The sequence below is a fragment of the Agelaius tricolor genome, unplaced genomic scaffold (genome assembly GCF_023055355.1).
Source record: "Agelaius tricolor isolate 1412-34295 unplaced genomic scaffold, bAgeTri1.0.p SCAF_3, whole genome shotgun sequence".
In the NCBI taxonomy this organism is placed as follows: domain Eukaryota; kingdom Metazoa; phylum Chordata; class Aves; order Passeriformes; family Icteridae; genus Agelaius; species Agelaius tricolor.
Window position 1 is genome coordinate 14,867,499 of NW_027269263.1, and position 14,418 is coordinate 14,881,916.

General features: G+C 38.6%; 1 protein-coding gene across 5 annotated transcripts in view; it reads right to left on the reverse strand.

Moving 5' to 3' along the window:
- PACSIN2 (protein kinase C and casein kinase substrate in neurons 2) overlaps positions 1–14,418 on the reverse strand; it is a 55,882-nt gene that overhangs the window by 12,758 nt on the left and 28,706 nt on the right. For all 5 annotated transcript variants that reach the window (XM_071422616.1, XM_071422611.1, XM_071422612.1 and 2 more), the window contains exons 3-6: positions 4,076–4,232; positions 3,109–3,344; positions 2,275–2,430; positions 1,030–1,205 (exon numbers count right to left, since the gene is read on the reverse strand). In XM_071422616.1, the coding sequence (XP_071278717.1) occupies positions 1,030–1,205; positions 2,275–2,430; positions 3,109–3,344; positions 4,076–4,232 (725 nt within the window). The remainder of the gene's footprint in view (positions 1–1,029; positions 1,206–2,274; positions 2,431–3,108; positions 3,345–4,075; positions 4,233–14,418) is intronic.

A 14,418-nucleotide genomic window follows, 5' to 3' on the forward strand; every position in this document is an offset into this window, starting at 1 on the left:
CTTGTCCATTCAGTCAACTACTTCTCATTTATTTCTGATTTGTAGTTTCATTTAACCTGATGAAACTGAATCAAATGGGCAGCAATTCTATCTCTATCCACTCTGACAGTAAAATGAATCTATCTCCCACATCAGGTCCATAAGAACTTTGAAGCCACCCAAAATGGTAACGATGCCAAAATAAGTGGTTTTGCCCTTACCTATTCCTTACTCTGTTTTTGTTCTTGCCTCTGTGCCACCCTCTTTCCTTATGTCAGCATTAATATTTGTGTGACAGTATAGCAAGCCTGTTTGGGACACTGCTCAGGTTAAAATCAGTTCTTCCTTTTCTCCATGCACTTGAAGTGCTAAGCAGAGTGCACATGACCTCTGCTGTTAGAAGTGGGATGTAAAATACTGCCATGGTTACAGCACTCATTGCAAGTGTTCCTGTGTCTGGAGCTCCCTAGCAAAAGTTTAGCTTTCTTGGAATACAGTGAGGGCTCAGGCAGAAAGAACAAAATACAAGACATTCTTGATAAAAAGCAGACTTAGAAATTAAGGTGGACAAGAGTTCAGCAGTGCTTAACTTAAGGATCTTAAATTCATCCCCAGATCAAGGTAATTTCATTACTGAGCTCTAATATTTTAACAATAAATGTATTGACTACAAATTTCATGCTGTCTTACACTAATAAATTTCAGTTTGTTCTCTAATAAACATGTAAGACACATAATAAACTGAGACCTTCTTTTCCCAAGTTTTGATCCAGCGTTTTTTGGTTCTAAATGCTGAATCCCTTCTAATTCAACCATATTTGATTATAAAACACCATAAGAATGAGGGTCTGTTGTTTCTGGCAAGCGTTAGAGATAGGTGCTAATCTCATTTTAGACAAAACAAAGAATTAATCTCTTTCACTTACACTTTTAAACTGAAGCAACACATTAGAAAGAAATCAGAACTCTGAACTTTGATCTACTTGAAGCATTTATTACTTTCCACAGAAAAGTATATTAAGCATTAATTTTGAAGTCTAGCAGTTTTACCTTGCAACGTTGGACAAGTCAAGGTGTTTCTGGACTTCCAGTAACACTTCTCGGAAGAAACGCAACCGCTTTTCCTCAAACTGCTGGCACTGCTCAAATACCTGCTCCATGTTCTCCATATACTGAGGAGTGGCATTATCTAATTCTTTCAGTGACTTTTCATACTTCTCTTTTGTCTGGGAGTACAAAACCAAACTGTTAGCAATATTTTGTATTAGTGCCCTGCAACACAGACCTATCAATGCAGTAATGGCTGAGGTTTAGACCACAAGTTGCCAGGCTGCAAACTTTTCTCATGACTACTGTACCCATTTTAGGGCACAAAGAGAATTATCTAAGTAAACTGCAGAAACAGTTACAATACACCTCCAAGCCTCTTCTCTGGCTTTTTAACAGAAACCATGACAAATGTTAATGTAACTCTAAAGTTAAAAACTAAAGGAATTACAGAGTAAATCAGAGCAGGAAGTCTTTCAAGTTATTGAAAGTATTTGGAGATCTTTTAAAGTGCTGTCTTTTCTCCTTTAGTAATTTACGTAGTGTACTGTGAGTTATGATCAAAACCCCAAACATTATGTTCAGATCCTTGTGAACATCAATTGCATGCACTGTGAGCTCAGCTAACAGATACAACCTCAGACTCTGCACTAATTTACAGAAGTAGTCCACAGGCAGGAATTAGAAGATCCCAACTGATGGAACAAAACATTCCAGATCCCAGAAAAGCATTCTTAAGGGAAAAAGACATCCCTGAGGAATCACACATTAAAAGCCTCTCAGTAGCAGCACACTGAAGAGATAAAGCAAACTGTGTAACAGGACAGCATTTACTTAAGTGGATTATATCAGCTTCATTTTTTATAAATGCATTCTGCAGTCAAGAATGATGACATACTTAGCTGTCAGCAAGTTTTAGGCATCTGTCTCTCAGCTTCTTGAGTGAAATAGCTCAGCCCTCACTAGTAAATAAGTAGAACTCTGCCCTAGAAGTTTGCTGGCTTACTGTGCTTAGCTCCCTGCTGAAAGTACTTAAATGAAATAGAGGCCATACATTATTCATCTTCAGAGAAGAAAAATTTGGCAAGAACACATTCTTGGGAGAAAATTAAACTTTGGTACAGAACTGGAACTGACTATGCTATGTGAACTGGTGTTCACAACACATTCGGGAGGAAAAAGAGCTTAAACACGTACAAGCTATAGGTGTGCATAAAAAAAACAAAACCAAAAAAACATTCAGTATACCTTTAGTACATCTTGTTTGCTTCTCTCCACTTTGTCTTGTAATTTCTTGAGTTGTTCAGGATTCAGTGCTGGATCAGCTTTGCTGTTTGTTTCTCTGGATATAGCCAGTTTCTCCTCCTTGCAGGCAGCATGGTAAGCTTTCTTAGCAGCTTCCACCTACAAAAGGGGTTTGAGTCTTTGCATCTGGAACAGTCTATAGCAACCATAAAAACTTAGCCATAAAATCATGTTGCAATGAAGAAAAGGTCAGATTTTGTTTTCAGGATGATTTTTCTTTTTGGGGGGAGAGGGGGAAATTGTTTTCATTTAGGCCAAAGAATGAACAACACATAAGAATCAACATAAGGAAATCATTGGAGCATTCTTTCACCATACAAGAAATGTCACTCATACAGCTTAGAGAAGTGTTGAATAGACTCAACAAAAGCTTTACAGAAAGTCCCCAACTAAACACTTCTCACTCATGCCCATGCTCACCTGCTCCCCCTTTTTCTACCAACCTCTTATTTAAGAATAATGTTATATGAGAGGAGGGAAAAACCCACAAACACATTTTCCCTCATTTATTTGAGCAATTCATAACTTTCATTGCATGAAGTAAGACAGTGTTAAAATGATAGTTTAAATTTCACTTTTCCCAGATTTTCACTGAATTCACCAAGATTAAGAGAGACCAAGAGAAAAATATTTATTTTCAGAAGAGGACAGAAAGCAAGAGATCTTTAAGAGAAAGGAGGGTCCAGCAGAAAGAATAGGGAGTTTACTCCCGTATAGAGATTTGAAACATTAGTATATTATAACACAGGATATCTAATACATAATCTACTGCTGTACCTCTTTCAGCTTTTTTGCCCAGGGTTTCTGAGCTTTCCTAAATCCATCTTCTGCTTCTTTGGTTTCCTTAAATCCTCCCATCATTTGCTTATGAAAGGCTTCCTTCTGCCAGTTCTTGATTTTTTCAAAATCTTCATTCATCAGTGAACCTTTTACTTCTAGATGTAGTTCACTCACTTTTTCAGCTTCTGACATAAAAGCACACCAAGCCCTTTCTACTGTTCCATACTGTGGGCCTAAACACAACAAAAAGTGTCATTCTCAGTAACCATCACCCACATGGAACTTATATTCCCAAGAAACTACCTGAAACTATTGACTTATATTCACTTGTAAACAATGTTGATGCAAACCTAGAAAAGGGAACAATTTCTTTTCATATAAATGTAGAGTATTACAAACTTTTAAGCCAGAAAACAATAATATTCATTTAGTCTGGAGTCCTTAGCCCTGTACCACAATTCTCAGTATTCCACATGTGAGCTCCCCTTTGAACTGCCTTCTGTTTCTCAACATACTTTTTGAAGGGTGAATAACCATGGAAGGATAAACTATTCCAGAATATATCAAATAGCATCACCTTAGCCTTCCATTAGAGCAATGCCTAGGTCCTTAATTACCAGTTTTTCCCCCACAGTCACTGCCCCCTTGTTATTCAGGATCCCTTTTCAAACTGTACTGGTAATTATCGAGAAACAGACAGTTCTCTAGAATATAACTCGGTACTGGAGGCAAGATTCATCTGCTTCAGCAAGAAGCACGTGAACTTGCAAAAGAGCAGGGCTTTGCTTGGTTGAATTTTTATCCAAAAAAGCTTGGTCATTTGTCACATTACTGAGCCTCTTGCAAAAACTCCATTATAAGCTAAAACATACAGTATTTCTACTTTGTACTTACCAAAACAAAGTTATACAAAAACATTTTCTTTCCATTTGAGAAAGTTGTCAGAGTTCAAACTCAGCATTACCTTTCTCCACGAGTTGCTTCCACCTTTTAGCCCATTCTGTGAGCTGCTGAGCATAGACCTTCTCTATCCGTGCCCGTTCATGAATACAGTTCATGAGATCATTGCAAAGTCTGTGGCCATCATCAATTCGTTTTACTGTCCTCTTGTAATTTCCAACCTACCAAGAGACAAAGACTTAATTTCTGCTTGAAAGCTCTGAAAACAAGATAAATCTTTAATTAACAGAAATACTGTAAACTAAGAGTAAGATAATACAGCAGGAAATAATCAATTATGGAATCAGGTTCATTCATCTTAAATCAATTAATCATAAAACCTAACTGAAACATTAAAATTAATCATAAATTAATCATAAAACCTAACTGCAACAATGCAGTAAAGTTGCCCTGTAAAGTACAAGTTGCCCTGTAAAAGAAAGTTCTTAATTTTAAAAGTGAAAGCTTTATTACATTTTATTAAGTCTGCAATGTAATTTTGGGCACTCACCTCAATTGTTCTGCATTATTATTTCTTAGTAATGCTCTAGGATAGTGAAGAAAATTAAGAGAAATAATAGAGTATTCTTTCCCTCTTCAATATTCATTATCAAGTACCTAATACTTTAATTTTATGCTGTGTTTAATCTTTCAGGATTAATAAAACTGCAGAGACATGCAAAGGAGCATTGCAACATATTTATCAACCATAATAATAGTTTTTAAGAATGCAGTCACTGCTGAAAAACCAGATAGCAATTATTTCCAAAGTGTTCTCTAGAATTTAATGTGGGAAGACACTGACAGCAAGGATGTGGAGTTACCATACTTAGAATTGTAAATACTAAAGAAAAAAAAAAAACCACAGTTGCTCAATGTACAACCTATAATAAAATGAGGACATGGAGCAAAATGTACACCATATAATGAACATCCATTATATAATTAACACTCCCCTTTCACTCTTGTGCACACAGCAACGTGGAATAACAAATCTAAATGTCTGAAAGGGAAGAAAGCCTTACACTACTCCCAGAGTAACATTTCCACTGAATTCAAGGTCACTCAGGCTGGCTTTTGTAAACATTAAACAAGACCTAAGAACTCTGTTAAGAGAACTTGCACAGGCTATTAAATATCACAGCCAGTTTCTTATCTGCCCAAACCACCTGACTGAAAAACAAAGATTAGCAGCAAGGCTAGTTGATTAAATATTCAAATACTCAAAGTGTGCTAGTCATTTTTACATTTGAATCATATCTGCTTCACATCTGACAGAGAAAAACATCCAACTTTCAAGTTCACATTTATTCAGAATTTTGTCAGCAGATGCACATGCAAGCCATTTGCTTGAGAAAAATGGTATACAGGGGAATACTCTTAAAAGTGAAAAAAAATCCCTATACTAAGTGCTGGATGAATAAATGACTATACTATAAAAACAGACATATGCTAGGTCTTCTCATCAAATCCAAGGAAAAAAATAAAATCAAAACCATCAATGATATGACAAAACCATTTCTCTTAGTGGCTCCAAAGAATTCATCTGAGCATGTTTTTTGGTTTGGACTAGATCCATTTCAACAGATCAAAGGAATTTAGTTAACATCTAAGTAAGGCATTAGTTAGCAGTCACTGATTTGTCTAAATCACGTAAACAAATGCATACACACACCCCCTGCCCATTTAAACGTAAGCCATACTATAACTGAAGATAAGAAGCTACCATAGAGAGTCAATGCATCCATGTCAACTGATTGCATCTATTACCAAGAAAGCATGAAAAATAACCTTCTATTTTCAGGATAAATGGAAATGGAGAAGTAGGCAGTTATACATATGTAATCAAAGTGTTAAGGGAATTAAATACCTCCAACAGTCTTTGTAATGAAAGACAAATCATTCATCTGCTCAGAATTACTCCAGCTGTAGGTTCACAATCAAGCAGACTTTCAAAACAGGTTATGTTAGCTTGGCACAACTACTGAAGCCTTATATAAGCATCAATTTGTGTCTCCAGTTATGTGCCCAGGGATTTATGTCTATAGCACAAACATTTCCTTTCATAAATTCTCACTACTAAATTAGCATTTTAAATGGTAATATTGAATGAGAGCTGGCTGCCTTGTGCTATATTTAATCCTTTCATTCTGAGCAAACTCTAACTCATGGTAACATCGAGCAGTTGCCAAATTTCAGGCAGGTATTCAGAGAACTGAACTAAGTTTACCTGTGACCATTCACTGTTATCACATAAGGGCACCTTTAAAGAGCTGCACGCACACCACACATAATTCACCCACCACCTCCTCCTCCTCACAGAAGGACTGAAGGAACTCAGCATCACAGTTTAAAATCAGTATAAAGAGGAACCAGGCCCACAATACTAGAAAATAACCTGGTATCGCAAAGAAAGCCTTTTACACTGAAATTTGCCCTATCAGGAATGCTAGAATTTTGAAAATAAGGCTTTTTTCTGTGTTCCATGATAGAGAACATAAGTTATATAACTTGGCACATAATATTTTGAAAACCTAGTGGCTTCTTTTAAGAATTACATTTTAAGTTAGGGACACTGCAATGAGGCATTTTAGAGATGTGGAATGTGCAGGTTGTCACTGTAGGACATAAGATTTGAGACACAAGGTCCTTAGACCATAGAGCCAAGTAAAGGGAAAATAACTTCAGTCTTGAGGTTGTCAAGAAACTACTAGATTAACTGTAGAGAAGTTAAAACAATAATTAAAAACCTAGAAACACATTCAAGACACTCTGAACTCTGAAAAACATGATCTTATACATTGTTTATTCAAGACTCTTTTCTCCAATTTCCGAGGTAAATGGTAAATTCTGCAAGACTTCCCTCTTCCCCTTCACAAGAAGTATTTGAGCAAATTAAAAATGAAGAATTCTTTTATTTGTAGGAACTGACCAGGAACAACACAAACAAAAAAATCCTGTGCTTTGTTTCAGCCAGAGCCATTTTACATAATGCCTGGCAATTTTCAGACTTCTCAATTAGCCCTGTACAGTACACGAACATACATGATTTTGCTAGTTAGAATAATTTCCTGATCATTCTGAGCATTGCACTATTTCTTGCTAAACAGACAGCAGACAACTGTCTAAGATAAGAATGAAGTTATGACATGAAGTTCTAAGTCTTCATGTCCTACACATAAAATATTTGTTTCAGAAAAGTAACTTGTAAGACTACAACTTTCTTACAATTTCAAGTAGAAAAATAGATATTTAAAAACTATACCCCACTTTCATTTTAGCATCAACAATACATCCATCTGAAAGAGATAGTTTATGACATGATATCAAATTCACTTGCTGTTTACCCTTAGTTGTCAGAAACACTTCAAAAGGAAATAATCAAGAGTTTATTTCTTAAAAATACCATTATAATGATCACTTTTTGGATGCAATCAGTTCATTCTGGGAAAATTGTGATTCATAGTTTTGTGTCACTCTTTCTACCTGTTCTAATTTGAATTAGCCATCAGTTTTAACCCTTTTCCACTGAAAAAAAAACCCAAACCAATAACTGAGTTTTGCTGCTAATAAATCTCAGTTGATCCTATTTTGCCCCATTTATCTCTTACAGGCACTATAGATGCTGTCAGGTCTCCATGTAGCTTAACCAAGAAAGCATTCCTTCTGATTTTATAACTTCCTCTCAGGCATGAGCACAGCAATGTCACCTCAAATCCTCTGCCAAATCTAAGATTTAGGGAATCTGCAAGGTCCAGAAAAAACCCCAGAGGCACCCTCTGATGAGGCATTGATCATCCTATACTTGGCAGTGCAGGCAGCTTGCCTTTTACCAAGGGAGCCAAGCACTGCCACTGATAGGATCTTGAGTGGGAATTTATCTAAGAGTTTGCAACTTCATTATTCTACAATTTCACAGCACTAAACACAAAAGGAGTGTCTTAAATTATGTAGGCTCCTTCACCTCAACTGTTAGACTCTTTTTTTATTTTAAAGCATATTCATAGAGCAGCAAAAAAGCCTAGAGTGTTAAACACACCTTGCAGGTTTTTCTGGTACACTGAGAGAAAAAAAGAAGAGTATTTTCATTTGTTAGCAGCCCAGAAGGTGGCAAACATTCAGCTATTGCTAAACTCCTGTTAGGTAATTTCAGCACACCATGACAAACATTATACCACAAACACTTCAGGAGTTTCAAATGCCTGAAGATAGATTTGTCAACTCTTTTTCCAAGCTTGCAGAGCTTATTCATAACAAATCAGCCTTTATGAACTGGAACCATTCAAAAGAAACTCAGCAAGGTATTTTTAGGGACAAATACTCCTAGGTATGAAACAGAATAATAAGCTTTCAAGGTTCATAGTCAAACCCACACATACCAATTGCCAACACAGGGACACACACTATTTCCAGCATTCCATTTAACCACGAGGAAAATTTCTTTCCAGCTACGTCAAACGGGAAGTTTCCAAACATTTCAACCAGCTTAAACATCTACAACCACTGTGTGGTTTTTATAAATAAGAATAATTATCTTGGTGCATAATTAGCACACACAGTCCAAGCACCTATGAGCATTATCTCTGAGTAAGTTTAAGTTTATGCATACAAATTCACCCCTGGTTACAAGAAAAATCCTGAGGAAGCCCTTAAACACAGAAAATCTTTAGCCAAATACACCAGTAAAGCAAACACTGGCAATATAAATGAAAAATATTCCATTCCTCAAAGTTAGGAGGAGATTTAAAAAACAGCTATGTGACAGGAATCTACTATTGCAGAATCCAAATATTTTTATCCAGAATGTTGCATTTGGGTCCTGCTTTGGTTGGTTGGGGTTTTTGTTTTGGGAAAGAGTTTTTTAGTTGTTTGTTTTGTTGGTTTTTTATGTAGTTAGGAGGGGGCAGGGGACAATGGCAATGCAAACAGAGGCTAAATTTAATTCATCCATACTACACAGGGGATCAACTTCCAGTTTGAGAGGTTGAAAGTCTTATATTGCTAATGGATTGTCAGCAAATCCTTCAGAATGCAATAAAAGCCTTGTGTTCAGCTCTTCAGAATGCACACCAGGTCCTGTCCTCCAAGGGAATCACTCACAGGGCTAAAATAATCCCAGCTGCAGGTTTAGCAGCTGTTCAGTGACTATTTCTGTTTGGGTAAGTAGGTGTTTGAAACACCCCTGCAATAAATGGGCTCCATGCTGCTGATGTTAGCAGAAAGTCAGGGAGATAAGGAAGCACACAGTCTCTGAGGGACCTAGAGCTCATTTAAAGTAAGTGCCTCCACAGGCAGGGGAGCTGCTCCTTTTGATGTCTTACCTTGCAAGATATGCATACACTTCCACTTTGATCTCTAGGAACACTCTCTCATTGGCTTCTTACCTTCACAGGTATGTAACTGAACAAGAGCATTGGTCTCATCTTGCCCAAGGCATTTTTCTTTTAATAGATCCCTGATAGTGATTACCAGCATAAGGCTGGAGCTTAATAAACAGAAAGCAAACTTTATGATGCATTTTGTTAATTATTAATATACCAAATTCTTTCATAGACATTCCAAACTACTCCAGCAGGACAAGGCGAATAGGTCTCATGCCCACTTTTCATGTTTAACTAAAGCAACACAATGTTGGAACTAACCAGTTTTTGGACTGGTCTATTTTTGGATGCAGAAAGTGCCCTAGATGATTATGATGCATTTACAGCAGTCATGCAAATGCTTAAACTCCATATGATAGCTCATAAAGAAATAGAAAGGCTTTCAAACTGTATCTTTTCCACTTTCCCTTGGAAAACCTGCTACCACCCCGCTTCAGGCAATCAGCAACAATCTTTGATTACCCAGAGCACATGATCCTTGTCATCCAATCAAAACAGATGAAGGAATCCCTTCTTGGAGCATATCAACAAGATTCCTCAGTCTCTAGGATTTCCACACTCAGAAAGAGTCATGAGCTTAACCTGACACATCAAGGTACATTGAGGCTTGACAGAAAAATAAATTAGGAGAGGGAAATTTCCATCTCTTAGGCAATTTAAGACACTACTACAACTGAAACTTTGATGAAATTCTTCAGTGCTATTGTGGGAATTACCCTTCAGAAAGTCTTTTCTTAGTATTTTGCAATTCTTTGTTCTCTAAGCAAGCTATATTAAAACACATACAAAATTCTCTGACTCCTAAAGTACTTTTATTGACTAAACACCTAAAGAAATTAGAGGAGAAGAAAAGGATTTGTTCTACTGAAAAGGATTTGTCATCCTGCTAGAAGACAAAAAGCCTTAAAGTAGCATCTTGGTTTTACGAAATATGAAAAAACCACTTCCATTTAATTAAGAAAGCTGCTGCTTTTCTTTGGCACACTTAACAAACATGTATGATTCTGAAAGCCTGGTTTTTTTCACTCATATCAGCTGTTCTGATACAAGATACTACCCCTGCCTAAGCCTTGACCTACCCACATTTTTAGACTGCCAGATCTACAGTAAGCCATCACCATGAACACAAGTTCAAACAGCAACTTCTCCAATTCCCTTTCAACAAGACAGCAATTTCCCAACCATAAATCAGAACCTGATAACAATATCTATGTTGTAATAAAAACTACTAACCTTTAGAGGAAACAAGTCACTATTTGTATTGTATTTCCAGCATTGAAGTTAACTCTAAGTGCCAGAACTGGAAATTTCCATGAACAGTACTGAAATAGCAACTTAATAAAAGAAGTTTAACAGATGAAGTAACCTGCATTGAACTGCTCCATGGACAGTCTGAGCATATGCAACCAGACAATGTTAGAGTAGTAAATCTACTACCAGGCAACTACAGACTCCTGATTTACATTTTTTAGTAAGAAACCATAGCAAAGGCAGTGACATTTCAAAAAGAAACCAAAGCCTTCTAGAGTCAGCAAACTGATAGAGAACACAGTGTTTCACGTCCTAAAGACAATGAAATTTCTGACAACAGCAATGGCAAAAGCTTTGAAGGTCACTTATCAACATTTTATTAGGTACAGTTCTCATCAGCTCAACAGCACAACCAACTTTCTACAACTAAAAATGTTTTAGTTTCAACAGATATACAGTGAGCAAAAACCAGCTTTGACAGTCAGTTTTTCAGCTAGGTCCCACAGCCAGCCACCTCACTCTTTCCCAAATACCTTTAAGACAAAAATGGGTTTTGCAGCACAGTTCAAAGGTAAATAAATCTGAACTATTTTGGAGTGTGAGGGAACAAACTCGAAAGCTCACCCTGCCAGACTGACACTTCTGTGCCACAGCCAAGTTCAACTACATTTACTGCTTGCAGCTGTGGCACTAAAAAATATCAAGGTGGCTTTTAACAAACTACAAGCTGACTTTAAAAACAAAGAAAAAACGTGCTGTGTCAAAAATCTTGAAAAACCTCTAACAAGAGTATAAATGTCAGAATCTGTAGTAACAAAACAACTTCCAAACTGATTAGGAGTTATTTACTTCCTGTGACCTGAGGCATGAAGCACTCAGCTGGCACTCCACAGGCACCACAGCTTTTCTAATCAAATCAAACAAAACACATTGATCAAGGCTGTTTAACCCTTTTGAGAAAGATTAAGACCAGAATTCAAAGTTGCAGTCTTCAGAAACAAACCAAGCAATTCAGAACATATAAAAAAGGATGGGTTTTAGACTAAATAGCAGTCAAATTTAGTTTGGATAGATGACTCCAAACCAGAAGTATCATGGGATGGCTTGGGTTGGAAGGGCTGTTAAAGATCATCCATGGATGATCTACCCCCCTGCCCCCCTTCTACCCCCCTGCCATGGGCAGGGACACCATCCACTATCCCAGGTTGCTCAGAGCCCCATCCAACCTGGCCTTGGACACTGCCAGGGGTGAGACACAGCTTCTCTGGACAACCTGTGCCAGGGCCTCACCATCCTCAAAGGGAAGAATTTCTTCCTGATATCCAATCTAAACCTGCTCTCTATCAGTGTGAAGCCATTCCCCCTTGTCCTGTCACTCCAGGCCCTTGTCAGGAGTCTCTCTCCCTTTTTCCTGTAGGTTCCCTTCAGGCACCGGAAGACCACAATGAGGTCACTCCAAAGCCTTCTCTTCTCCAGGCTGAACAATCCCAATTCCCTCCGCCTTTCCTCCCAGCAGAGCTGCTCCATCCCTCTGATCCCCTTGGTGTCCCTGCTCTGGCCTGGCTCCAGCAGCTCCCTGTGCTTCCTGTGCTGGGCCCAGGGCTGGATGCAGCCCTGCAGGGGGGGCTCAGCAGAGAGGGGCAGAGGGGCAGAATCCCCCCTGCCCTGCTGCCCTGGGGCTCTGGGTGCAGCCCAGCACAGGGGGGCTCTGGGTTGGGGCAGCGTCAGCTCTCACCCACAGCAGCCCCAAGTCCTTCAGCCAGGGCTGCTCCCTCTGCTCATGCCCTGCCTGGATTCATCACACACAGGGATGTGCCCAAGACAGGGGCAGCACCAGCCCTTGGTCTGGTTAAACCTCATGAGATTCCCATGGGCCACTGCTCGAGCTTGTCCAGATCCCTCTGGATTGTCACTGCACCCTCAGCTTGGTGCCATCTGCAAAGCTGCTGAAGGTGCCCTTGATCCCTCTATGCCATTAATGAAGATATTAGATACTGGTCCCGGTATGGACCCCTGAGGGACACCACTTGTAACCAATGTCCCTTGGGATTCTGAGCCACTGATTGCTTCCCTCTGGATGCAACCACCCAACTAATTCCTTTTCCATCCAGCAATCTACTTACAGAATCCATGTCTCCCCAACTTGGAGAGAAAGATGTTGTGGGTGACCATGTCAAAGGCTTTACAGCAATCCACATAAATGACACCTGTACCCTTTCTCTTGCCCACTGATGGAGCTGCTCCACTGGAAAAGGCCACAAGGTTGGTCATGCAAGATTTGCCCTTGGTTGTCTCCAATCACCTCCCTGTCCTCCTTGTGCCTTACCAGAGCTTCTAAGAGAGTCTGTCCTATGATCTTCCCAGCACAGAGGTGAGTTTGACAGGTCAGTAGTTACCAGAGTCCTCTTTCTTACCCCTTTTAAAGCCAGGTACAATGTTTCACTCCTTCCTGTCACCTGGAATTTCACCTGATTGCCACAGCTTTCCAAGCACCATTTTAACAAGAACAATCTTTGCGGTTATACATCAAAAGAGAGAAAGCACAGAAAAATCTATAAAGAAACTAACTGATTGCTATACAGAAGTCCAAAATTTTCTTATCCAAGGATAAAGAAAGGTATGCTCATGCACTATACATTAGTCTACTCACATTGCTTATGAAACAGACTGCAATCCTGACCTTTTGGAAAGAATATACAGACAAATCCAAGGAAACAGACTTAAGTAGTAGTATTTACAAAATAATGTAAAATAGGTCACCAATAGCACAAACACAAATAAGCTACCTATAATAAGCATCACATACATTTAAACAAACCTTCATGAAGGACCTCATTTAAGGTAATTGCCATTTCTGATCATCCTTTATTGGATTTAATTCCTCGAGTTCAAATTTGTCCAAACATAACCATCCTAGTTTACAGAAAATTTCATTCTTATTCACTCAGCTTTTATTCTTCCAGACATGATTATTTGATGGAAGACAACAGCTTGGTACAGAACAGCCAGCCAGAAATCATGTTCTACTGCCAAGTATACGATGCACAACGCACATCAAAATATCTCAACACACATCAAAATATCCCTCCAGAATTCTTTTTTCCTGCCTGCCTCCTCATTTTATTTTGAAACACTTCTAGCAAGCAAGCCTGCTCAGAAAGTTGCCTCAGCATAAAACAAACCACACAGTAAAACTGAGGTTGGAAGGACCCTCTGGAGATAAGGTAGCCCAATCCCCTGCTCAAAGCAGGTGTGATAGCTCAGATTGTTCAGGATCACAGCCAGTTGAGAGTCACCTCCAAGAGCAGTAGTTCTCAGGGTTCTTCTTTCTACCCCTTTTAAAGCCAGGTACAATGTTTCACTCTTTCCTGTCACCTGGAATTTCACCTGATTGCCATGACTTTCCAATTATCGTTTCAACAAGAACAATCTTTGTGGTTATACATCAAATGGTCCCACAGCCTGTCTGCAGTCATCCTACAGAGCACCCCTACAACAAAAAGGGTCAAGGCTTAAAATACACTGACTTGAAAAGAATTTCTTTATAAATAAGACAGATATATTTAACATAATAGTAATCATCTCCTCAAAAAACTGTACTCAACAGATCCTCACTAGCATTAGGCCTTTTAGAGAATATACTGAAAAAACATGGGAGATCTGCACCAAAATGTAATATGCTGTCACCACAAACAGCACAGTTCAGCAGTCTAGAAAAGCTTACATTTCAAAGGAA